Genomic DNA, 21,395 nt, shown 5'->3' on the forward strand with positions numbered 1-21,395 from the left:
CCGTAGCGTGGCAATTAAGCGCCGATGCGCCAGGGACCGAGGGGACCTCGCTCTTTCGTTCACTGGGCTTAGGATGGTCCCTCGGTCTGGGGTACTGTACCGTAGTTAATGCTAAAACTGCTCTTTTGGCATTGATGAAAACCGTACTATTGCTGAAGCTCGTTTCATACAGCTGTATAATCATCCAATCATTTCACTAATTCAATCCATTAGAGGGAGCGCACAAGATATCCTCCACCACGAATTCTTCATATACTAGTAACTTCTTGTGCCTTCTCCAATGCCAGAAGTCTAAGATACGGTAAATTATTCATTTGGAAACTTTTGATCATTCAAGCTTTTCCGTCTACGCAGTCCCTGCCCGTCCTTATTAACGTTCCTGCACTTGCCTGCTCCCCGTTTACCCAGGTCCCCCATCTTCCACCGACTAATAAGACCTGGACATACTCCTCAATTTTTTTTTAAGGAGATTACTGAGCTCCTAGGAGGTTTCCAACCTTCTCAGTCAAAGCACCGGTAACTTCCTTCGCTGCTTTGGCGGCCTGAGTAGCCTTGGAGGCGCCGAGAGCACCACTGAGGCCGAATTGGGTTGGGATACCCTCGACACGGTGAGTTGAGTTGATGTTCTTGACGAGGGTGATCTGGTAACAAGTAGCCGATCCTTGTCGGGCAATGATGGTAGAGTATGCGAGGAAGTACTCCCAGATCTATTAAACCGTTAGTGAGGAGCCGAGGCACACAATTTCAACGTAGTAGACCTACCCGGAACCATCTCTTTCCATACTTGGCCTCTACCTTCTCCCGATTCGCCATCCAGTTTCTGTACCAGCGCCAAATGGTGGCGGAATAGTGAACACCAACCGTGTCAATTCCCTTCACCTCAAAACCGGCACCCTCGAGCTGATCAACGAACCAGCCGAGAGGGGTAGAGGCATCGGCACCAGGGAAAATGTACTTGTTCATGAAAAGACCCCAGATAAGGTCCTCGTATTGCCAACTCTTGCGCAACCCAGCAATCTGAAGGAAGAAGACACCGTCATCATCGAGCATGTCATAGACCTGGCGGAGGAACGTTGAGAAGTGGCGAACACCGACGTGCTCTGCCATCTCCAAGCAAGTAATCTTCTTGTAGCCATTCTCGGGAACAACAATGTCGCGGTAGTCGGAGCAGAGGATTCTGCTTTGCTCGGCAGAGATACCAGACTTGCGCAGTCCATTGTTTCCCCAGGCCGTCTGGTTACGGCCAAGGGTAACACCCGTAACGTGAGCACCGTAATTAACGCTAGCATACTTGGCGAGGGTACCCCAGCCGCATCCAATGTCGAGCATAGTTTCACCAGGCTGCAGGCCAATTTTTTCGCACACGATTCCGAGTTTGTTGTCCTGGAGCTGCTCAAGGGACTCCTCCTTATTGATATCAGAAATGATACCAGAAGTGTAGACCATGCGAGGGCCGAGGAACCAGCCGTAGAAGTCATCTCCACGATCGTAATGGTCGCGGACTTGCTCCTCATCTATAGCGTGTTAATGATGCTCCTGGAGAAAGAGTAGAGATTGGAAGTACCTTGGGATCGAGTATGCATGATAACCTCAGGAATCATGCCAGTCAGGAAAAACCAAAATAGGCTCAGAGTGAACCTGAAGTTGGCCCAGTCGTGACGGTATTCCAGAATCTCCAGAGCGTCGCCCTTGAAATCAACACCACCAGCGAAATACATTTCGTGGAAGGTCTCCATAGGGATCTTGCTCTTTCCGTGGTAGCGCGCCCTGTCGGCCGCATCGTGGAAATGAAGGTAATGGTCAACGCCGCGGCCAGGGTACCGCGCCTTCTCATTTTTGCGGGCGGACATACTGGACGCGACAGTCCAGAAGGCCATCAAGATAGGAATGGCAGTCAAGATAGCAAAGAAGAGCCATGTCTTGAGGCCGCCACCAACCTTCCTAGCAAAGTAGAGGGGGATCAACAGAAGGAGGGAGAAAAGAAGCTTGTTGTTGAAGCTTTCGCTGCCAGCGGCATCGGCAGGGAGAGGAGCATTTTTGATAGCAGGATACTGTATTGCCTCTATATCAGTGACCCGTTCTGGATCGCAATGCCTTCCAAGGCAGACAATTGGAGTTAAGGACAACTCACCGCCGTCGTCCTCACGCCATAATTCTCAGTAGGCGTATTAGGAGTGGCCGCAGGAGGTGTCTCAATGAACTCGAATGAGTCCTCAGACACGGTGGGTTTGACCTCGGACATGATCGAGGACGTACTGCGCCAATCTATCGGCGCCAATTGAGGTGCAAGAAAGAAGATAACACCGTCAAGGGAGGTCCTTGAGAGCTTGGACGGTGGGAACTTTTCCGTGTTGCGTGTTCTTGTGTGTTTCGTATTCGAGTACCTGGGCACGGTGAGCGATAGCTACCCAACCCGCCACGGATATCAGGGGCAATTAGCTGGTTAAACCAATCAAAACTGCCAAATCTCAACATGCTAAAGCAAGGGCTCCACTACAATGAATAGATCCGATTGCCCTTATGCCTATCTAAGCAAAGCATGATTCCCTATCTGTCCATCGGAACGGTGCGCCAAACAATAAAGTATCAAAATGACGACAAAGATCGCACTCCTAGGTACCTAAGGTAGACAGTCATCAGGCCTTTGTACACACTGATTATCTTAAATGCATCAGTAAACCTCAAAGGCCAAATCTTCAACTCAGCTCTAGCATTCTTCTCGTATGTAAGGGACTCTCACTGCTGGTTTTTTCTGGCCCAATGATGGACTCTTAACATTTTCGGAACTCTTTGGCTGCCAAGGTGGCTCATTCGGTTGTGTGTACTTCGTACTCGTGAATGTTCTGTAAAGTAGGTAGGTATCACTTATAAGATCTGTGCACGCAAATCCACGCAGGGAACATTCCATTGAATCTACAACTTTTTAAAAAAAAATCTTTGAGAACGAGTCTTTACATCTCGTGTCACGATTGAAGCCAACATGGGAAACGCCCAGAAAATGGAAGGTGGTCCCGAGGTCTCCACCTTGGACGCACGATTGACGGAATTTATTGAGTAGGCATTGACGCCCATCCTTTCGATAGTTGTCGTATGAAGAACACGCTGATAATAACGCTGTATCTAAACAAAGTGCCCTTGAGGCAGATTCCCGAATCCGGTCCAACCGAACACTCTTCTTTATGTGGGATTTCTGCCAGCGAACCCGCTCGTGGCTGCGAAATCTAGACGTCTCCAAGCTCGAAGCGAATGATGAGAAGGCTGTCGAGACCTACAATGATTGTATCTCACGTTGCATCATGACAAAAATAATGATTCACGACACTTCGGGAAAGACGGCTCTGATGACCCTCTCAGACCCCAAGAATCCGACTGATTTTGGAACGTTGCTGAAGGAGAAAGCAGACAGATTACTAGAGGCTTCTTAGGACATGGAAAGAGAAAGGCTTTCGAGAAGATACCTTACTTGGGAAATCAACGTCAATATTCATCTTCCATGTTACGGAGTAACGTTCATCGTCATTCTTTAGGAATATCCATAGCGGTCTCAAAACATAGCTACTACAGTTTTTGCACAGCTCGAAAAAAAAAAAAAAAAAGCTTCATTAGGACCATATCTTCGTTAATACAATATGAACGCCCAAGTCGAGTATTTATGTTTAAAGAGGGTTCAAGTCATTCCTTTGTACCAAATTTGTCCGCATTTGCGACCAGCCGACGCATAAAAAAGAGAAGAAGGAAAATGAATTTAATCCGTCAGCAATATCTCTTCCCTGCCAATCTCTTATGAAGGCCATTCCTGCCCCATAATAAGCCTGATCATCAAACTCCATCCATGTCCTTGACGCCAGTTCCATTTATCAATCTTCACCCCCTGAAGAAGCCTTAAGGCTTATTAGAGCTACAGCCTAGAGAGTCAGAACAAAATCCTTATCTGCATCCTCGTCCAGGTAAAGAAAGTTATTTCCACGTCCTTTGAGTGCGTCTTCAATATCTTCATCCTCGTCTTCAGCGGTATCATAACCTCGAAGTTTGTTCCATTCGTCGGAGCCGGCCTCGGGCGAATAATGGGCTTCAAAATGATTGATCAATGGTTGGTGTTCACTTGATACCGTTGCATCGATCGACTTTGATTTGCTTGACTCGGATGAATCGTTAGCCCTGAGAGAAACTGAAGTAGCCCGGCCCCTTGTGTAACCAATGGTATTTTGAGAAGTGACTTTGGCTGCAGTATGACGCATTGATGATGGGTTTGTTGGTGCAGGTGCTTGCTTCGAACGACCCATGATCGACGTCGGAACTTTCGCTCTTATTAAAGGCCGTGCTTGGTTGGGATTTGAAGCCTCAGAAGCTGGGTTGTGGTAAGAAAGTGCAGATGCCGCAGCCTTTGAGCGAAGTGAGGAAGGGCCCTTAGCAAGAGGCCTGCTCGTTTTCTGTCGCGCTTGCAAACCTTTGCTCGAAGGAATCCTTTTGGAACTTTCCGACTGTGTTTTTATTTTCTGGTTCGCACAGATATCATTGTTTTGCACTTCAGGCAAGTCAAAAGTCATTTCGTCAAAAGCTTTCCTGAGCATCGTGTCTACTTCCTTCTCATGTCTCGCTTGTGCCTCCTTCTCTTGACGCTGAAATTTTGTCAACCCATCAGGGCCAACTGGGTTACAATATGTTTGATACCAACCACGCGTCAAATTCGAGCCACGAAGCTGGCTGTAATCCATATTAAGCAAGAAATCATCCGGATAATCTTGGATATCTGTTACGGTTAGAAAATGACGCCTTGTATTTGGGGACAGTAAAAGCTTGCCCTTTGATCTTGGAGGCATATATTCAATATCAGGTATCTCCTCATCTTCAAGATTCCCGGTTTCAGTAGACTTGAAGACTTCGATTTGTGGCTGCCGTGTTTTAACCTTCCGAGAGGTGGTGCTTCGTTGCTGGTTCTTTTCATTTACTGTACCCAATGCTTGCCCAGCTGGGGTTTGGATTGTCTTTGCCTTTGCATTCGTTGTTTTCATACCCAGAGGGGCGCGAGTACTCGGACCTTTTTTAAAGAAAAAAAAGATTAGAAGACAAATTTATAAAATTGCCACGGTACTACAGTCTTACCCATCGGGGTGATGAAAGCATTCTTATCCACGGCAGGACCATTCTTTCCATTTGCCATCTGGAAGGCTTGGCCTTTGACAGTGGATTTTTGAAATTTGCCATTGAAGGTGTTCGGGGCATTTTCATCGTTCAAAGGTATCTTGAATGGCGTTTTAGGAGCTTTGGCAGCAGGCGTTCTAAATTGGAGTTGCTTCGCCCCATGGTTAAGTGGCTTTGCCGCGGCAGCGGCCTGATGACTATGCACCAAATTTTCTTGATCGTGAGCCGCGAGCATGATATCTGAGCTTCTCGCCAGAGTATTCCGTTAGGATGTCGTATGAAGTGCCATGCAGATTCGATGCCTCTAGTATGATAAAGGCGACGTCAGTAAAGTGATGTGACAAGTTTGGCTACGACACAAGTTGCCCCCTCGGGAGCGCGTTGTTTACCGATGTCGATGTTGACGAGGAAACGGACCGTAAAGCCAATCGGGAAAGAGCTGGGAACGTACAATATTGTCTCCGAAATAGCCAGCGTGGACCGAAGCAATAAAACGTCGCCAAAACAACAGATCGACCTGCAAATAAGGTTTCCTATAATTAGTGTACTGAATACATACAAAAAGAATTTACACAGTGCACTTTCACTCTCTGTGAAACTAGCAAAGACTTCTAAGAGCACTGTAATATTAAACCAGCATTATAGTTAAACAGGCCACTTAGGGAGACATTCCGGATACCCTTTTCCTTCCCTCCTCCTAAGGAGGCAAAATTTGATGCTGTGCTCCTTACTGATGTTTTGTTATGTCCACTGTACGGCTGCAACCGACGATGATTGGGGGCAGGTATTCTGAAGGGTCCCCAGGGAGGGGAATAGGCTCGCACCCTGCGCTAGCACAAAAAAGGGGAAGCACATGGAGTGGTACCTTGGTACCTCGCAACATCCACCAGCTGTTACAAGTTCCACGCAACGGGGCATCTCTCCCAGTTCAATAGCTTTGATTCTATCCATCAAGTCTACCACAACACTAGCCATTTCCCTCTACGCAGAAACAGATTTATCTGCACCTTTTCTTAGAAACCCCTTTGATCAGCCTTCTATATTTCTCAATACCAAACATTATGTCCGTCATGGAGGGTATTAAGCAGGTGAGTCTTACATTCAGTGCCAATAAATTCACCCCGCCCTAGTCAACCTGAGCCACCCGCAGATTGACAGAGAGCACAGTCACTTGATCAACATTCTACTCCAAGTGATGAAAGCTCTATGAAGCAGGCTAACCTACCTGGCGAGTAGAAAATGAACTCCCTGCGCCTCGAGGCCGATGAGGCTCACTCGAAGAACGAGGAGCTGCAGAGCAAGATCAAGGCACTTGAGCAAGAGAATCTGGTAAAGGAGCAAGAAATTACATCTCTATCGCACAAAAACCAGCTTTTGGAGTCCGAAGTGGAGAAGCTTGAGACCGGTATCCGGGATGCAAAGGCCGCCGCCGATGAGGTCCGTGAACATGGCACACAGAACGAGACTCTGCAGCGGAGATTGCAGCTGCTCGAGGAAGAGGCTGAGGAGGCGGATAAGACTTTGCGAGAGGTGAATGAAAAGTGGGTGCCTTTCAAGCTCCTCGATATAGCTGCTTTTCGAGTCGAGCTTTATTCCAATACCCGAAATCCATCGCTGACTGTTTACAAGGCTTCGTCAAACCGACGTGAAAGCTGGTCACTACGAGCGCAAGGTGCAAGCGCTGGAATCCGCCCGCGACCAGTGGGAAGCGAAATACGAAGAAATGGCCAAGAAGTACAGCGACGTGCAGAAGGAACTGGACGATTTCCAGCGCGAGATTGGAAGCATTTAAGCCGCTCAGTTGGCCAAATGAAGTGGCGTGGCTTTGGCGCGTGGTTTAGCAAATGTTTAATAGTGATTGCGGACACTCAAGCTCCGCTCAAAGGCGGTTGCCAAACTTGAGGGTATTAGGGATAGCAATTTCTTGATGGTGGTTTCATCCCAGTTGCTTAGAATTCAACTTTTACATACTACTCTCTATACTGGTGTTTGGACGTTGAAACCAGCTCGATGCAAGCTCTCAAAAATTGAAATGTGGGGTATATATTAATATCTCTTTTTAACCACGCCTCGCCTTAGCCTGAGCCTTATTGCTCGCTCTTTCTTTACGCCTCGTAGACTGCCTCTCGGCTTTGCTCTCGTAGCGGAACTTCTTCTTTTTCTTCTTTGGCTGCTCGGGTTTTTCTTTTGTCCAAGTACGTTTTCCCGGTTTGTTTACCCCTGAGGCCTTCTCAGCTACATTTCCTTTCTGAACATGTTTCCCTTCGTGTTCCGAGTTTTCGCCTTCGTCTTCATCGCTTGATGATTGATCGATTTTGGAAAGGTCCATGTCCTTGACGGTAACTGTAGTGTATCGGTCTTCATCGATGTATTCGGCTTCGTGATCGATGGCAGGAGGCTCCTCAAAACCACCCCATTCCTCGTCTTCGCTATCTCCCTGGTCGTCTGAACCAGATTCCTTCTCTCCGGACTCGCGTAATAATGCATTGAAAGCCTCGACATGTCTTTCCATTTCTAATTTGCGACCTTCCCTCAACTAGAACATTGTGTAAGTAAGAAAATTTTGATTTTCATTTGTACAGTGAAGCAAACCTTTTTGCGGTCCTCGGCCTTTTCGGCCTTTTCTCTCTTAATGGCCGCCTCTTGGGCATTTTTTATACGTTGTTGCTTGCGTTTGTGGAATCCTGCGAGATAGTCTTGACGTGCAGATGGGTCGAATAGAATCTCCTCAATAGCTGCCTGAGATTGCTTTCGCTTTTTGGAAGGAGGAGCCATTGTGAAGCAAAAGGCTTATCTCGGAAAAATGAGTCGACGTGAACAATTATTGTCGCTGATCCAGTTCGACATTACCTATGTCCGCCCGGCTAAGAAAAGTTACTGGGCGGAATCACTTACAGTTAGTGTTAGCGTGGCTCGTTTAGAGTTTCCGTAGTCGGGACCTGGCATTGGCGCCCATCCACCTGGGCACATCACCGACTTCGTTCGCGGGTCGTCATCTGTGAGCTTCAAGGTCACATCTGCCCATTATGCGCCTCCGAAATGCTTGGGCGCTGGCCCTCGGGGTTGCGCCAGCTTTCGCCTTTCAGGATAGCTCGCCATTTTTCTTTGCCTCCACTTCTGAGTATGCATATCATACCATATGTCATAGAAGAAGTAGCTAACCCAGCTATCTACCTAGCCTGCCAATCTTTCCTGACAGTCTTCGACAACTGCAACCCGCTTCGGACACGTTAAACTTTGTACAAGCTACGCTCTCGCGCTGCCCTTCGCAAACATATGTCATTGCTTCGCAGCCTGGAGCCTACGCTGCCGACTTTGCTGGCCGCCAATCTGCTCCTCACCTGCGACGACGGATAAGCAAGAAGGACGCCGATATTGCATCCAGCTTTAGCGTCACCGATGTCTCAGGGCAGGTGAACCCCGATGCATTGGAAGGATTTTTAAAGATGCAATGCGGCGCTGGGTCTACGACTGTGGATGCTTCAGGTATGATTTCCTACCTAAGCATGATCGTGGGAGGGGAAATTGAATACCTTTCGAATAATCTCTTGTCGATCTCGTCTCTGACAATGTCTGATAGTTGGCACCTTTACAACCGCGGACGACGATAGACCTCGTGTTGTACGGGTTAACTTTCCTGCCCTCCCTACTACACGCGAGCGAAAGGACAAATTGGGCGAACATGGTAGGAAAATAACAAGACTTTTGTGATATGATTCCTTCCGCTTATCAGCTATAGATTCTTTCCTGGCTTCGATCATTGATCTTCTCCCTTCACACGACTACACTCTTGTTTATATCACGACACCGCCTTCGGGTGACGTGCAGCCTGAACTCGCAGATATCCAAGAATATGAAATGGAGGACTCTTTCCCTTCCCCATTCGCCACCGAGTTGAAGCGGGACTTGTCTCTCCACCCCCACTCTTCAAATGAGACCATCGATGGCGCCCCTCTCTTCGAGAAATACCAATTCTTAACTCCAGGTATGTATTGTGCCCCACGGAGAGTTTTCGAGCTGTCTGACTGGTAGTCTTAGGCTTGTTCCAAGGATTTCTGGTGGGATTCTTGCTCCTCGGAATCTTGTTTGTTGGAATCAATGCCATTGCAAGTCTGCAAGTGTCGTACGCCGCCTTTGACAAGGAGAACGGCCCTGCGGCGCAGAAGAACAAGCAGCAGTGAACGATATCTTACGTGACTACGTGTATCAAAGGATGAGATAATTATTTTTTTTTATCGTATATGCGTTGTATTTTATTTGTGGTGTTAATAGCATGCATAATACGCCGACAGGCGATACACTGTACATTGGCTTTTTACTGCACTCCGAATAGAATATCTGTCTCGGAGCACTCTCGAGTGCTTGCGGTGTTGGAATTGCCATCCTGACTGCTAATCGAGTTTTCTCGTACATCAAAATGGGCAGTAAATGATGACTTTGGATGTTATTCATCTAGTCTTAAGAAACAGAAGAGGGAAACTAGGCAACTACTTGTTCTCAGTAAGAAAACTTAAAGCATGAGAAAATTTGGACCCTTTTGTACGCCGCCCTCTAAACGCCCGATAATGCAAATCCAAGAAAAAAAAAAAAAAAAAAAGAAAAACCGCCTTGGTGGGCAAAGAGGTGCTCTTTGCCTCCAGAGATGGCGGGGTAGAAGTCTCCCCCGGTGCAGAAAGGGCGTATATAACCAAAAAAAGACATTATTTCTCCGGAGCATCTGGCAGCCGCTCAATGGCATATTTGCCCCTTCCTACACTCATGATCGGCACACCCGGAATCTTTCTGATCCTTCTCTTCAAGTCGCGATCGTTGGTCGCCACAATGTAAATCTTGTGCTTCATGACACGGTCAACGATGCAGTCATCCGCGTAGACGCCCTTGTGATCGCACTTGATCCGCTCCCACCGCTCGTCGCGGGCGATACGCAATGCGATTCTATACTTTGGTCCGAGCTTTTCCAATTCGGCCATGACACAGTCTGTAATAATAGGGGTACATTTGGCGTAGAGACAATCCATCATGCTCGGTAGGAGCTCGAGTTTGCGCTGAACGGTATGCGAGAGAAAGTTGGTGTCGACCAGGACGGAGTAGGGAGGCACAAGCGCAGTGTTGTACTGGAAGAAGAGCGCAGAAGAGACTTGAGGACTGCACAACGAAGATTGTCAGCAATGAGTTTTTTATTGATAATTATTCATAATCGCCATAGAAGAGAGAGAGAGAGCAACATGCGCAACATTGCAGGGCTCTACTTACATTTCTCGTACAACTTCATCGCCGCCCTTCTTCTTGCTTTCCTCTTCACTCTTGTCTGCGTTCTTTTTCCTAGTTTATTGTTAGCGACTGTCGTTTTTTCAAACGGCAAGAATAGAAATGAGACATACAGTCGGTTGTCCCGCTGGCCGATGATCCTTTTCACCTGTACAATTGGTTAGAATCAGTTCTCCAAATTTCTTCACAGCGGGTTATCGATAAGAAGGTGGAAATTGGCAGTGGGAATCGTACCTGCGCAAACTTTCTGGTGCGCTTCTGAACACCCATTTTGATGATCCAGCCCCCACTGGCAGCTGTCAAGAAGGTGATATATGCTGAAAGATCGGGGGTAAGGGACGGTGTTGCGGAGGTATCGAATGGTCGAGGTTGAATAACTTTTGAAAGTCGGCGAAAGTCGATTGAAGTCTCCGATGGTTTTCTTTTGGTCGGGTATGATGACTTTGGCTGTGGAGGTTTCGGTACGCACTGTTTCTCTTCTGTGCCACTGGAATCAAAGTATCAGTACATAGACCTTTTTCGTCGCTCGGTCGACTTTTAGTGTTTCTTTTCTTAGACGACGAGCGAGGAGAGGAACAATCAATAATTCCCCGTCATGCATCATCCACAACACTAAATTCAACTCCCACCTTCAACAACATTAATTCTCCTCAAGATCACACAAACCCCATCGCTCCTCTTCCTTTTGCGTCTTGCTTGCCCAAGCCTCCTCTTTAATAGGCTCGGCACTTCACTCGCTTCTTTCGACATCCACTTGCTCTCGTTTCGACGTTGTGAAAGGAGCCCAAGCCGCGCCAATTCAACGTATTGGTGGTCAACCGCAATAGACCGAGTAGATCTACGACAATAATCCTGCCTAAGAATCGATATTTCTGTTAGATATCTCAGCACATATATACTTGTCAACCCTTTTTACGAGATTCGTCGAGCTCCCTATTCGAATCTTATGATCTAGACTCGGAGAAACTCGCATCGCGCCAGGCACCAGGAAACACTGGCCACTCGAATCTTATATTGGCATCTTGTGTCCCAGGTTCTTCTATAGCCTGCATACTACACAAAATGCGTCTCCTCCGGATATCCTCAACGGCATGCATAATCCTCGTTCTACTATGCCTCTTCGCGGTCTCTCACGCCGCCGACACCGGCATGCCTACACTGCCCAACGGGGACTCCACAACGGCGGCGGCAAAGACGAGTGATTCCAAAGCTACCACTACAGCAGCGAAGACCACAGACTCGTCAAGCAAAACAACACCCGCGGCCAAAACCACCAAAGCATCCTCTTCAAAAGGCGCCCTAACCGATCTCCCAACGCTCTCAGGCGGATACAAATACCCACCACCATCTGTCCCTCCGACCGCCAACGCGCCATTCATGCAACACTCCAATCTTCCCGAAGGTACCGTGTTCATTGTTGTCGGCGCAGCTCTTGGCTTCCTCGGCCTCGCCGTCCTCGCATGGCGCGGCTTCCTTGCCTGGTCATTGCACCGGTCCGTCCGGCGCGCCGCGATGCACGAGAATGCTCGGGAGTCTAAAGCCATGCTCCGTGCCCCTGGTGCAGGATTCTACTCCACCCACGGCGGCGGTAGCTCGACGCTCTCTCTCGACGCGCTCTCTACTCCAGTCACCAAACATGCGGCTCGGCCCAAATCCATGCCTCCTCCGCGAGACTCCCTCTTCTTCTCCCCCACCGCTGGCGCTGGCCAGCAGTACGCCGCTCTGAACAACAACAGCCCCAACAACAACACCAACACCAACAACAGAGCTTCTACCTACTTGCCAGCGGGCTACTATGCAGCCGGAACCGCCCATGCCGGCTCCGGCGGCGGTGCAGGAGGAGGTGCAGCAGGCAGCTCGTACAATCTTTCTCCCAGCCACGCTTACTCGCGGTCTCGCTCTAGCCCTCCTTCGTCTCCTGGACTATCTCCTCAGCGCGGTGGCGGTGGTGGCGGCGGTGGATACCGTGATTCGACATACTCGCGATTATCCAATCCCGCTGCGCTTTCTCACGAAAGTCTGACGTCCCCGCCCCAGGGCCGCGCCCCGAGTGCGTATCTCGAGGACTTGTTTGAAACGCATCGGACGGATACTCATGGTGGGAATCGAATTTAGATAGCTTTTTTGTTTTGTCTTTTTTCATCTTTTATTTTTCGTCTCCATTACGTCTTCGTCTTTCCTACGTTTTCCTCTTTTATCTTGTATGCTTTGGTCTTTATTACGTCTTCGTCTTATATTTTATTACGGTATTCACGTTTGTTTTGTTCATTTCTTTCTCCCTTTTCTCTGTAAAATGGATTTACTTAATCTAGCTCTCCCTTAGCGTCATCTTCTCCCCCCTTGTTAGATGGATAGTACTATTCCTCTATTTTTTCCTTGTCTTCACTGCACATCCTTGGACTCCTCCGGGCTTTCCCTTTCCCCTTTTATCTTTTCCATTTTCCATTTTCCTTTTTCCCGTTCATGTATCATATGTGATCAAAACAACTACAGCAGCTAGCAATATCTGTATAGCACGAATTTATGATATTAATGGCAAAGTAAATACAATTCTAGTCCTACCTTTTAATCTTCAAGTACCTTTTTGTTTTTTTGTTTTGGTTTTTTTTTTTTTTTTTCATTTATTTATTTATTAATTTATTCGTTTCCTGATTTACTGATTTATTGATTTACTGATTTATTTTTAAATGACGTGCTGGCAACGCAACGCAACGCAACGCAATGCGGCAATGCGGCAATGCCTATGATGGAATACTTAGTACCAGTGCGAAATGTCTTTCCTGGAGAGAAGAATGTATCTGTAGCAATTGAATATAGTACATTCATTCATTCAGGAATAAAGCTATTTCCATCTAGGGTATTGAATATGAACTTTTTAACCTTTAACCAAAGAAAATAAGAAGAAGAAAAAGCTAGTATACAAATTCACCAAAAGAGCTCTCTCTCTCTCTCTCTCTCTCTCTCTCTCTTTACTTTGATAAAAATACGATAGTGATAATGAAGGACGCTACTATGCTCCCACAATTGGAGTCACTGATAAAAAGAAGCCGTGCCAAAAGAGATGAGAGAATGAAGGGCGGACGCTACTATGTCTCCACAACTTCGAATTTACCGCGCCGCTATAACGAGTAATACAGTTACTGCCCTTCCAAGTCCCGCTTCAGCGCACGGTATCTCCGCTCGTAAATCGGTTCGGGGAGATGGCTGATGACATCTCTGAGGCGGGCTGGATCGTAGGGGAGTTTCTCTAGTCGTATCGCTTCAAGGATATAGCTGGATACAGTGGTAGTCTGGAGTGGGGGGTCGCGAAGTAAGCGGGCAATGACGGGTGGATCAAACGATTGGTCGTGCCAGAGGGCGTATGCGCGGAGATGGGCGGGTGAGGCGCGGGTCTTGTAGTCTGACGGCAGACCGGCGCGCCAGGTAGCAGTCCATGCTTCGGCTTGGAGAACTTCGGGTGGTTTTTGCTTATCAGAGGAAGAAGAGGAGGAGGAGGATTTGCCAGCGAGGGGTGGTTGGTTGGATTCTTCGCCTGGTTGGGTAGATGACGTTGTGCTTGCAGAGGGGTCGGATGATGATGATGATGATGATGCGGTAGCTGGGTCTTCCTCAAGCTCAGTCGGCTCGTCGGCCGTGGTGGTCATGGTGTGGCCATCGGCGAGGCGGATAGGGAGATTGAGTTCGGCATGGGCGGGGCGAGGAGGACGGGGGTGTAGAGACATGCGCTTCTGCTCGAGAACGTCGAAGAGACGTAGACCGGCGTAGCTATCAGATGCGGCGTCTAATGAAAAGAAACTCTAGTTAGTGGGGAAAGGGAGCCGGGTAGGGAGGAAGACAGAAAGGGGATGAAGGGGAAGGTACATATGATTTGTTGCATGTTGAGCTCCTCTGCCCAATTGCTTGATCTGACTTCTCCTTTGCGCATGGGCAGTTGGAGGTGCTCTTCGACTTGCTGGGCAAGGGAGACGAGCTTTTTGTTGACTTTGGAAACGTCGTGAGATGAATATTTGACGAGTTTGTAGAGATGGCTGAGTTCGAATAGACCACGGGGGTCAATGTTCAAGAATCTCCTCAGGCGTGTACAATCGGCTGAAATCACAAGTGAGTATGAATCATTCTTTTACTGATAGGGGTAGGGGCACTTTAAAATTACCTTTGATCGAAACGCCAACTTTGGAGATATTGGGAGATTCCAGGATTGTTCTTAAACTAGGCGCCACGAGGTCTTCAACAGTGTCTCCTGCAAAAGTGTGAGCTAGAGCATATCGGTGATGGAGAATAGTCATTTCTTCGTTTCCTGATAGAAGGGTGTGTGGAATGGAAGTGAACGGTTTGAGTGAGCTCACCTTTGCTGTACCTCGCAATATGGAAGAGTGCAATCCTATCTTCGCTTGCCAACTGTATGAGTGACGCATTTTTCCTGGTAGTGGAATAGACTTAGAAAATGAATAATAACCACGTGCGGGTAGATTCCACCTACTTTATTCCCTCATGTGGCAGCGCATGGGGCTTCCACTCAATATCAAATCCAAGGACCTTCTTGTCCAGAAACAGTTGCGCAACTCGTTCAGTCGTTTCTCTGCTACGACAATAGTGGACTTTGACCTTTTCCTTCTGTGGTCCTTCGTAGAGATCATACTGCCAGTATGCTGCCACAGAGGTTGACGAAGCAAGCATTGCTTGTCGCATGACAGCTTCTGGTATCGAGTACGAAAGAGGTACATAGGACTCTCCATCATCATAAGCTCTGTCATCTGTCGTTTCCGATTGCCCCTGGGTGTCTTGAAGAGTCTCAACAAAATACTCGCCTTGGCCAGCTTCGGTTGAGAAGCAACTGGTGCCTGCAGAGCCTTGATGCATTAGCCTATTCGTGGGACGAAGATTGAGATGACGAAGGATCCGTCTCTCCTCCCTTATTCTGGAGGCCAGGCCAGTTTTATATGTCCATTTGTCTGTGTCCAGCGTTTCATCAGACTTTAAATCAGACTTTGCTGCTCTTCGCATGCAACTGAGCCAGACGAATTCCTCGAATCTTTCTATTGCGTGCTTTAATGAATAGGATGAGAGCTTCAACGCATAGCCAATCTTGAGCAATCTCGAAAACCTTATCGTCTCGGAGAGCGTTTCAATTTGGGATTGAAGTTTCGCGATATCTCCAATGGGCCCTCGATATCCGAGTGAGGGTAAAATACCCGTAAATTTGCTCATAATTCTATGACGTTCCCTTTCAGGAATTGAATCATTTCTTCTGTCGAAATCAATGATGGGCCAAACTATCCTGTCGTAAGCCTTATGCAGCTCCTCTTGACCAACCCTCAGCCTCTCAGCTAGAGAAATGACCTGAAAATTTCGTGGTGCTTTGCCCACGATTAGCTTCTCCTTCTGACAAAATTGATTATATCCCTCAAGCTCATCAATAAGCTTCTTCATGGAGCCTTCCTGCTCCTGGAGAGGGAAAAAAAGATACAATCTCCTTTTCAAATGCTGCCAGCAGCCAGGCAATCTATTTGTGAGGAGGCGCAAAAGTAAGAAAATCCGAAAATTATGAGCAGCATATGCAAGGTCTTTGTCGTTTGGTCTGTAGACTTTTTCATAGTAGTCGAAAAGTTTGCGCAGCCTCGGAGAATGTCGGGGAAGATCCAGATAGGAGTAAAAGTGATCAATGCGTGCCCAGTCAAAAGCCGAAAATGGCTTTCTTATGTCTATGTATTCCGGACCATTATATTTGTCATAGTAGGCGTCGATTCGTATCTTTGTCTCTTCGCGGACATTTCTATCCCCGGCATCTTCCAGGAAATAACCTCTTGACTTCCGTATTTGCTTGTGTTCCACATCAAGGACAGGTTCACCGCTCCGAAGGTAAGAAGGGGCCCAGGACCACATGTGTGTTCCTTTCTCCTGACGTTCTAATGCCGCTGCTATGACCTTGCGCCTCTCCAATTCTGACACTGCAGCTAGCGCTGCTTCATGGGGCCTTCGCCGCTCCGGCTTCTTGGGCTTCTGAGCTAAAAGATGAGTGCCCCTCTCTATTGGAACTGGATTTCGACGACTGGGACGTGACGGGCGAGGAACGCAGCTTTTCCAGCCCTGTGGATGGCCTGTAACACTCCCTCCATTTCTCAATTTTGTCACTGCTTTCGAAGGGGCTTTACTTGGCATAGCTTTCCCAGGGACTTTATTAGGCAACGAGTGCGGCGGTTGTGCTCGTCGTGCTTGGTTTGGAGTCGGAGAAGGAGTTCTTCGTCGTGGCTTTCGGACATTGGAGTCTCTACGTCTCTTGTGCGATACAGTCATCAACTCATGATTGCGCGACTGAGACTCCCTGGCGGCAAAAACGATGGCGGCTTTCTCATGCACATGCTTCCGATTATCTCCTGTGAAAGCTAGCGCGCGAGCTTCGGTAGTAAGAGCCTTCCTTGTGATAGGATTGGGCTTTTGTTTTGATTTTGATTTGTTGCCCGAGAACCATTTAGTGGTCACCTTCGGAGAGCCGACAATGCCACGGCGGGAGTTGGGTTTATTGCGGGCGGCACCACTAAAAATAAATTCAGCATTATCTCAAGAGAAAATAGTAGTCGAAGATTAATGTACTTGTGAAAGCGAACTTGCCCTGAGCATCGAGGACTTTGGTATTTTCCTATGTGAGTCGTCCGGCGGTAACCGTCGATGCAATGACGAGTCAAGCGGACTTCAACTGCGTCCGACCTGAAGAGAGCGAACATAGCCCTCCATCTGGGGTTGAATAGAACAGATCCTGAATGTAGAAGATTCTAAACAAGCATTGAGAGCTATCATAAAGCGCCAACGACCAAGCGCACGAACAACGGTTGTTGCAACAAAAAGTGGAATCCGAGGCTAAAATCCGGGGAAACGCCGAAGTGACGGCCAAGGCGCTCAGAGGAAGCGAATTCGGACATCACCTCCACCCAAATTGCACCCTCAAAGACTCGGCACCAGATAATAGATTAACTCGTAGAAGAGATTCAGACTTATACTATGTAATGAGAATTATTTTCCAGTTTGTGCCTCTAGTTCTATCTAAATATCTATAATAAGTGGCTTCAGACGACTTGATTTAGAACACTTCTATGAGTTTTTCTCAAGGATTCAAATTCTTGAATATTCATTTATTTTGTTTACCTGCATTTCGGAATAATACTTGGCCTTCACTTTCACGAGTATAAAAACTTTGTTGAAATTGAATGCAGTAAGTAAAGCAATCATATAGCTATATAGATAAAGATATCGTAATCATCATTAAGCTTTTCTCCGGCTCAGGGATATAAAAAGTAAGACCGTTCATCTCAAATTGTGAGCTCCGGAACACCCATTAGTTCCACGCCGCATTTTAAAAAAAAGAATACAACATTCAAGTAAATTTTATGAAGCCTGTAATGTATTCCAAAAAAAATTGTCGGATACATCAGTGCCAGTAGTCCAAGAAAAGTTGCCATCCAGTCCGTATATATTAGCGAGAAGATCCGGTGAGAAAATGTCATTGTTAACGTCTCCGAGAGGTTCTGAAAGCATGTCCACAGATGAAAAGATATCTGAGTGGCTGAATAGCCCGTCTTGTTCAGCGAGAGTATTCTCCTGCTGCGTGGCAGAAGGTATTAGGGAATCAGGAGTGTTCCAGTCCGGAGTATTGTATGCGACAGAGGTGGGTTTTAAGGCAGGTGTCTGCGAAGTACTTCCAATTGAAGTGCCAAGCGACATCTTCTCAATAACCTTATTCGCCTTGTCAAGAAGAGCATTAATTATGACGCTTCCGGCTTTGGCCAATGTGTTTCGATCAGAGATATCTTCTAAGCGGGCTTTGCTCTGCTGTAGACACTGTACAGCAAGAGGAATGAAGTCCTTCGTGTCGTATGGATGAGAGATGATGACGGCTGCGCAAATAACCGCCGCGTCGACTGTGAAGAAGGCTAAGCTGAATAATTTGCGAAACTGCATAGAAGCAATGTGATATAGACGCTCTTGACACTGCAGAATCGCAATGGAGGCCTTGAAGGCTTCGATTCGACTGAATGCATGGGTGAAGATATAAGGCCGATACAATGCCAGTAAAAAGAACCACGAAGAACAACACGACAGCTCTCTCTGCAGAGGAAGCCATGGGTATTGTTCATCCCATACAGTGACTGGGTTCTCGAAGCGATGGGTTTCTGGCACCGTGTTCATGTAATCTAGCACTTGCTGATGCAGTCGATAAATTTTTGAGTAATTCTTGGGATACGTGCCTTCAGCTTCAAGTGACATGATCTCAGGAAGCCTTTTATGCATTTCGTACTCGTGGATACGAATGGTCGTGGGATTTGGCGCAGATCGAGGATGGCGCGCAACCGGAATGGTCTCTCTCCGATTCCGCGGGATTGGCGTGTCAGTAGGTGCCTTGAAGTCGCAGTCGCGAAGGTTAATGGTCACAGCACGACCTAGTACCACGGCCATTTGACTTCAACGGCGTTAGCATATAGCAAGCTGCTTTGTGGCAATCTGCCTTACCTATCCCACAAGTAGATGTGCATCATCAATCGACGTCTCAGTTCGGTTTCCCATAGAGCCTCGGCAGTTTCTTCCATTGACTGCTTCGTAATGGGCTGCTCACGATGTAATCCAATCTCATAGGCCTCCTTGACGACCATTCCCATGACATGCCAAGACTCCACAACTCGCCCAACATTCTTTAAGAATGATACTCGCAAGAAGCGCGCTTGAACGGCAACAACCGTGTTTTCCGGCTTGCCTAAAAGATCCAAAACCACCACACCCGAATCGCTATAATCTGCCGCAAGATCGTCATATGACTGACCTTCACCAATCTTCAGATGACCGAAATTGGTCTCTTTCCCTGGAGGAAGATATTGGAGAGCCAAAGCGATGACTTGGAATAACAAGGCCGGAAAATATCGCATAGACTCGGAGAGTTTGCTTGGGCCATGTTTTAAGGCGGTAAAGGAGCATTTGTACCACTCTTCAATCTCATCTGAAAAGAACGAAGCATCTACCGACTCATAGTACCAGCTTATCTCTTCGAAGTAGACACTCGCCAAAAGCTCAATATCTCGTCGAGCTGGTAATGAGCGGATCAAGCTTCTGTATTTGTCTCGAATTCCATTATCAATTACCGGAACCTGATTTGAATGCCGCAATGCAGTCGATGATGGGTCGATCACTTTGTTGAGGAGAGCAAGTGAGTTTCGATCACTGAGCTTGGAATAGCCGAATATGTGCAGCTGCTCTAGACCTGATATTGCTTCGTCAACATCTGAGGCTTCATTTTCCGGACTTGATTGCGGTGGCGTCACTTCGCCGACTTGAGATGCGCGAGTCTCCTGCCTAAAATCATGCTTGCCCGTTAGAAATCAAGCTGGTGTTAATGGTTTCAAGTTCGCATACCTAGTGTGTGGACTTTCATAGCAACACTCGTGTTGCTTGCCTCTCGACCTACAGTGAAAGCAGGGCTGCTCACGGTCACACTATTTACCATCAGAGGGCATCCTTAGATGAGGCGATCAGGATTGAATGAGCAGGACCTTTTGTTTGCGTTCGTGGCAGTTCGTGCAGCTCCTTGAAATCGTTCAGTTGTATGGACGTCAGCAAACTGTAGCAGGTAGCTTACAAGACAGCGCGTCTACGCCTTTTGATAGGTCTTGAGATCGGATTCTGAACATCGACGGTGATATTCGCTATCGGCTCCATGATGACAGAGTCAATGAGAATTTCAAAATAATATCAGTCATAATCTCAGACAACCTCCCTCACTCTAGAGAGGAAGGAGGGGGAGGTTGAGCTGTTTTATGGTCACATACTCAATCGTGCACGCAGACTTGCAGCGGGCAAGCCTGCAAGTGGAAGAGAGTAATAATACCAAATCTATGTGTAAATACTAATATATAACGCCCGTTCGCTTATCGATACCAGCGTTCAGACCTCCCATTCGCTCCGACGACGCATTTGCATCAATCACGAGTTCTAGCTCAATAAATCTCCGACAATTATCCATTAAAAATGGCATCACAACTCTTGCCCCTAGGTATATTGAATATCATTGTTCTATGATGTCAATGTGAAAGCTGCTAACATTGGTGTAGAATTGATTGACAAGTGTGTGGGCTCAAGGATATGGGTGGTCATGAAAGGCGACAAAGGTCCTTCAAAATCTGCCATGGAGCTCGCAGAGCTTGTTAAGCTGACTTGAAGTCCTCATGTAGAATTTAGTGGCACGCTATTAGGCTTTGATGACTACGTCAGTAAGTTTCAGCCTTTCCAGATGACTGCTCTCCCAGTGATATAAGAAGCAATACTGACTTCGCCGCCAGACATGGTTCTTGAAGATGTGACCGAATTGTAAGCGGTTTTCTCCGGTGATAGGTTGATGGTGCTGTACTAATGGCTGTCTAGTGATTATACTGGATCACAGACCAAATTGCCCAAGATTCTATTAAACGGCAACAACATTTGCATGGTGAGTTAAACTCTTGTGCCTTTTCAGCCGAGTTGCTGACTTTGTTTCTAGCTCGTACCAGGGGGCGAAGGCCCTGTGGCTGCTACAGCCTGATTTTAGCTCTAATACATCAAAGAGCTGTAACTCATGGGTCTTGTTATTCGAATTGCTGGGCGTTTAAGGTTGGAGCTTAATGCTTTCCAATGAGCTCTCACGAAAGTCACATGCATTTGGTCACTGCTTAAATAAAAAAAGAAAGTTTTATTCTGCAATAAATCTATAAATCCACCTCACTTCTCAATCTACCCTAATGGGATTTCTCCTCTCTGCTGGCAAAGCATCACCGAGGCTTAAATGCACGAAGTACTGTTATCTCGGTGGAGGTTGACAATTTTTTCGTGAAGTCGGGAAAAAACCTCAATTCTATTTGGTCAAAGGATATACCTAGGCTATTAATTCAATCAATAGCCAACATGTCTTATGTGGAGTTCGGCAAATTCCATGCCACAATCTGTTCTGGCGATGATAGCCATACTGTATC

The 21,395-nt window shown here is 47.2% G+C and overlaps 11 protein-coding genes across 11 annotated transcripts; 5 read left to right on the top strand and 6 right to left on the bottom strand.

The window, feature by feature from the left end:
• Positions 1–117: 117 nt before the first annotated feature.
• L228DRAFT_217079 (S-adenosyl-L-methionine-dependent methyltransferase) lies at positions 118–2,328 on the bottom strand. The gene is made up of 4 exons (XM_018330142.1): positions 2,132–2,328; positions 1,565–2,051; positions 763–1,514; positions 118–707 (listed from the first exon to the last, which is right to left on the bottom strand). Exons 1-4 carry the CDS (start codon positions 2,240–2,242, stop codon positions 471–473), a joined length of 1,587 nt encoding a protein of 528 aa, XP_018192401.1. The 5' UTR covers positions 2,243–2,328; the 3' UTR covers positions 118–470.
• A 574-nt stretch (positions 2,329–2,902) lies between these two features.
• Positions 2,903–3,648, top strand: L228DRAFT_279997 (hypothetical protein). Its single transcript, XM_018335747.1, has 2 exons — positions 2,903–3,054; positions 3,131–3,648. The coding sequence occupies exons 1-2, from the start codon at positions 2,981–2,983 to the stop codon at positions 3,423–3,425; spliced, it is 369 nt and encodes a 122-aa protein (XP_018192402.1). The 5' UTR covers positions 2,903–2,980; the 3' UTR covers positions 3,426–3,648.
• On the bottom strand, positions 3,549–5,454 carry L228DRAFT_243373 (hypothetical protein). Its single transcript, XM_018331673.1, has 3 exons — positions 5,104–5,454; positions 4,802–5,038; positions 3,549–4,750 (listed from the first exon to the last, which is right to left on the bottom strand). The coding sequence occupies exons 1-3, from the start codon at positions 5,375–5,377 to the stop codon at positions 3,906–3,908; spliced, it is 1,356 nt and encodes a 451-aa protein (XP_018192403.1). The 5' UTR covers positions 5,378–5,454; the 3' UTR covers positions 3,549–3,905.
• Positions 5,455–6,039: 585 nt separating this feature from the next.
• On the top strand, positions 6,040–7,183 carry L228DRAFT_243374 (hypothetical protein). The gene is made up of 3 exons (XM_018331674.1): positions 6,040–6,230; positions 6,379–6,683; positions 6,772–7,183. The coding sequence occupies exons 1-3, from the start codon at positions 6,204–6,206 to the stop codon at positions 6,932–6,934; spliced, it is 495 nt and encodes a 164-aa protein (XP_018192404.1). The 5' UTR covers positions 6,040–6,203; the 3' UTR covers positions 6,935–7,183.
• On the bottom strand, positions 7,040–7,995 carry L228DRAFT_243376 (hypothetical protein). Its single transcript, XM_018331675.1, has 2 exons — positions 7,735–7,995; positions 7,040–7,678 (listed from the first exon to the last, which is right to left on the bottom strand). The coding sequence occupies exons 1-2, from the start codon at positions 7,915–7,917 to the stop codon at positions 7,202–7,204; spliced, it is 660 nt and encodes a 219-aa protein (XP_018192405.1). The 5' UTR covers positions 7,918–7,995; the 3' UTR covers positions 7,040–7,201.
• A 132-nt stretch (positions 7,996–8,127) lies between these two features.
• L228DRAFT_280001 (BIG1-domain-containing protein) lies at positions 8,128–9,677 on the top strand. Its single transcript, XM_018335748.1, has 5 exons — positions 8,128–8,263; positions 8,321–8,628; positions 8,723–8,827; positions 8,882–9,127; positions 9,181–9,677. The coding sequence occupies exons 1-5, from the start codon at positions 8,169–8,171 to the stop codon at positions 9,321–9,323; spliced, it is 897 nt and encodes a 298-aa protein (XP_018192406.1). The 5' UTR covers positions 8,128–8,168; the 3' UTR covers positions 9,324–9,677.
• A 43-nt stretch (positions 9,678–9,720) lies between these two features.
• On the bottom strand, positions 9,721–10,791 carry L228DRAFT_217083 (Fcf1-domain-containing protein). Its single transcript, XM_018330143.1, has 4 exons — positions 10,645–10,791; positions 10,524–10,558; positions 10,396–10,464; positions 9,721–10,287 (listed from the first exon to the last, which is right to left on the bottom strand). Exons 1-4 carry the CDS (start codon positions 10,678–10,680, stop codon positions 9,843–9,845), a joined length of 585 nt encoding a protein of 194 aa, XP_018192407.1. The 5' UTR covers positions 10,681–10,791; the 3' UTR covers positions 9,721–9,842.
• A 213-nt stretch (positions 10,792–11,004) lies between these two features.
• Positions 11,005–12,949, top strand: L228DRAFT_243379 (hypothetical protein). The gene has a single exon (XM_018331676.1). The coding sequence runs from the start codon at positions 11,473–11,475 to the stop codon at positions 12,523–12,525; it is 1,053 nt and encodes a 350-aa protein (XP_018192408.1). The 5' UTR covers positions 11,005–11,472; the 3' UTR covers positions 12,526–12,949.
• Positions 12,950–13,547: 598 nt separating this feature from the next.
• On the bottom strand, positions 13,548–17,204 carry L228DRAFT_280004 (hypothetical protein; the record flags this gene model as incomplete). Its single annotated transcript, XM_018335749.1, has 6 exons — positions 17,002–17,204; positions 14,891–16,945; positions 14,757–14,830; positions 14,564–14,650; positions 14,272–14,499; positions 13,548–14,191 (listed from the first exon to the last, which is right to left on the bottom strand). The coding sequence occupies exons 1-6, from the start codon at positions 17,130–17,132 to the stop codon at positions 13,548–13,550; spliced, it is 3,219 nt and encodes a 1,072-aa protein (XP_018192409.1). The 5' UTR covers positions 17,133–17,204.
• Positions 17,205–17,677: 473 nt separating this feature from the next.
• On the bottom strand, positions 17,678–20,246 carry L228DRAFT_280005 (hypothetical protein). The gene is made up of 5 exons (XM_018335750.1): positions 20,030–20,246; positions 19,944–19,977; positions 19,807–19,886; positions 18,913–19,746; positions 17,678–18,862 (listed from the first exon to the last, which is right to left on the bottom strand). Exons 1-5 carry the CDS (start codon positions 20,107–20,109, stop codon positions 17,791–17,793), a joined length of 2,100 nt encoding a protein of 699 aa, XP_018192410.1. The 5' UTR covers positions 20,110–20,246; the 3' UTR covers positions 17,678–17,790.
• A 113-nt stretch (positions 20,247–20,359) lies between these two features.
• Positions 20,360–21,263, top strand: L228DRAFT_243382 (LSM-domain-containing protein). The gene is made up of 6 exons (XM_018331677.1): positions 20,360–20,443; positions 20,502–20,558; positions 20,622–20,660; positions 20,730–20,757; positions 20,812–20,875; positions 20,927–21,263. Exons 1-6 carry the CDS (start codon positions 20,419–20,421, stop codon positions 20,966–20,968), a joined length of 255 nt encoding a protein of 84 aa, XP_018192411.1. The 5' UTR covers positions 20,360–20,418; the 3' UTR covers positions 20,969–21,263.
• The last annotated feature ends 132 nt before the right edge of the window (positions 21,264–21,395 follow it).

This window comes from Xylona heveae (genome assembly GCF_001619985.1).
Source record: "Xylona heveae TC161 unplaced genomic scaffold L228scaffold_1, whole genome shotgun sequence".
Classification (NCBI taxonomy): domain Eukaryota; kingdom Fungi; phylum Ascomycota; class Xylonomycetes; order Xylonales; family Xylonaceae; genus Xylona; species Xylona heveae.

Bases quoted from the DNA above. Each gene is read 5' to 3' on its own strand.
- L228DRAFT_217079 (XM_018330142.1), bottom strand. From the start codon at position 2,242: ATGTCCGAGGTCAAACCCACCGTGTCTGAGGACTCATTCGAGTTCATT. The intron at 2,052-2,131 runs GTGAGTTGTCCT...GAGGCAATACAG, and splicing joins ATGGCGTGAGGACGACGGCG to TATCCTGCTATCAAAAATGC. The intron at 1,515-1,564 runs GTACTTCCAATC...AACACGCTATAG, and splicing joins CATGCATACTCGATCCCAAG to ATGAGGAGCAAGTCCGCGAC.
- L228DRAFT_279997 (XM_018335747.1), top strand. From the start codon at position 2,981: ATGGGAAACGCCCAGAAAATGGAAGGTGGTCCCGAGGTCTCCACCTTG. The intron at 3,055-3,130 runs GTAGGCATTGAC...ATCTAAACAAAG, and splicing joins CGATTGACGGAATTTATTGA to TGCCCTTGAGGCAGATTCCC.
- L228DRAFT_243373 (XM_018331673.1), bottom strand. From the start codon at position 5,377: ATGCTCGCGGCTCACGATCAAGAAAATTTGGTGCATAGTCATCAGGCC. The intron at 5,039-5,103 runs GTAAGACTGTAG...TCTTTAAAAAAG, and splicing joins TGCTTTCATCACCCCGATGG to GTCCGAGTACTCGCGCCCCT. The intron at 4,751-4,801 runs GCAAGCTTTTAC...TAACCGTAACAG, and splicing joins TATGCCTCCAAGATCAAAGG to ATATCCAAGATTATCCGGAT.
- L228DRAFT_243374 (XM_018331674.1), top strand. From the start codon at position 6,204: ATGTCCGTCATGGAGGGTATTAAGCAG. The intron at 6,231-6,378 runs GTGAGTCTTACA...CCTGGCGAGTAG, and splicing joins TCATGGAGGGTATTAAGCAG to AAAATGAACTCCCTGCGCCT. The intron at 6,684-6,771 runs GTGGGTGCCTTT...ACTGTTTACAAG, and splicing joins TTGCGAGAGGTGAATGAAAA to GCTTCGTCAAACCGACGTGA.
- L228DRAFT_243376 (XM_018331675.1), bottom strand. From the start codon at position 7,917: ATGGCTCCTCCTTCCAAAAAGCGAAAGCAATCTCAGGCAGCTATTGAG. The intron at 7,679-7,734 runs GTTTGCTTCACT...ACAATGTTCTAG, and splicing joins AGGCCGAGGACCGCAAAAAG to TTGAGGGAAGGTCGCAAATT.
- L228DRAFT_280001 (XM_018335748.1), top strand. From the start codon at position 8,169: ATGCGCCTCCGAAATGCTTGGGCGCTGGCCCTCGGGGTTGCGCCAGCT. The intron at 8,629-8,722 runs GTATGATTTCCT...AATGTCTGATAG, and splicing joins TACGACTGTGGATGCTTCAG to TTGGCACCTTTACAACCGCG. The intron at 9,128-9,180 runs GTATGTATTGTG...TGGTAGTCTTAG, and splicing joins ATACCAATTCTTAACTCCAG to GCTTGTTCCAAGGATTTCTG.
- L228DRAFT_217083 (XM_018330143.1), bottom strand. From the start codon at position 10,680: ATGGGTGTTCAGAAGCGCACCAGAAAGTTTGCGCAG. The intron at 10,465-10,523 runs GTATGTCTCATT...ACAATAAACTAG, and splicing joins GGCCAGCGGGACAACCGACT to GAAAAAGAACGCAGACAAGA. The intron at 10,288-10,395 runs GTAAGTAGAGCC...TTCGTTGTGCAG, and splicing joins GATGAAGTTGTACGAGAAAT to TCCTCAAGTCTCTTCTGCGC.
- L228DRAFT_243379 (XM_018331676.1), top strand. From the start codon at position 11,473: ATGCGTCTCCTCCGGATATCCTCAACGGCATGCATAATCCTCGTTCTA.
- L228DRAFT_280005 (XM_018335750.1), bottom strand. From the start codon at position 20,109: ATGGAGCCGATAGCGAATATCACCGTCGATGTTCAGAATCCGATCTCA. The intron at 19,978-20,029 runs GTAAGCTACCTG...AACGATTTCAAG, and splicing joins AGGCGTAGACGCGCTGTCTT to GAGCTGCACGAACTGCCACG. The intron at 19,887-19,943 runs GTCCTGCTCATT...GATGGTAAATAG, and splicing joins GCCACGAACGCAAACAAAAG to TGTGACCGTGAGCAGCCCTG.
- L228DRAFT_243382 (XM_018331677.1), top strand. From the start codon at position 20,419: ATGGCATCACAACTCTTGCCCCTAG. The intron at 20,444-20,501 runs GTATATTGAATA...ACATTGGTGTAG, and splicing joins ATCACAACTCTTGCCCCTAG to AATTGATTGACAAGTGTGTG. The intron at 20,559-20,621 runs GTCCTTCAAAAT...GTCCTCATGTAG, and splicing joins GGTCATGAAAGGCGACAAAG to AATTTAGTGGCACGCTATTA.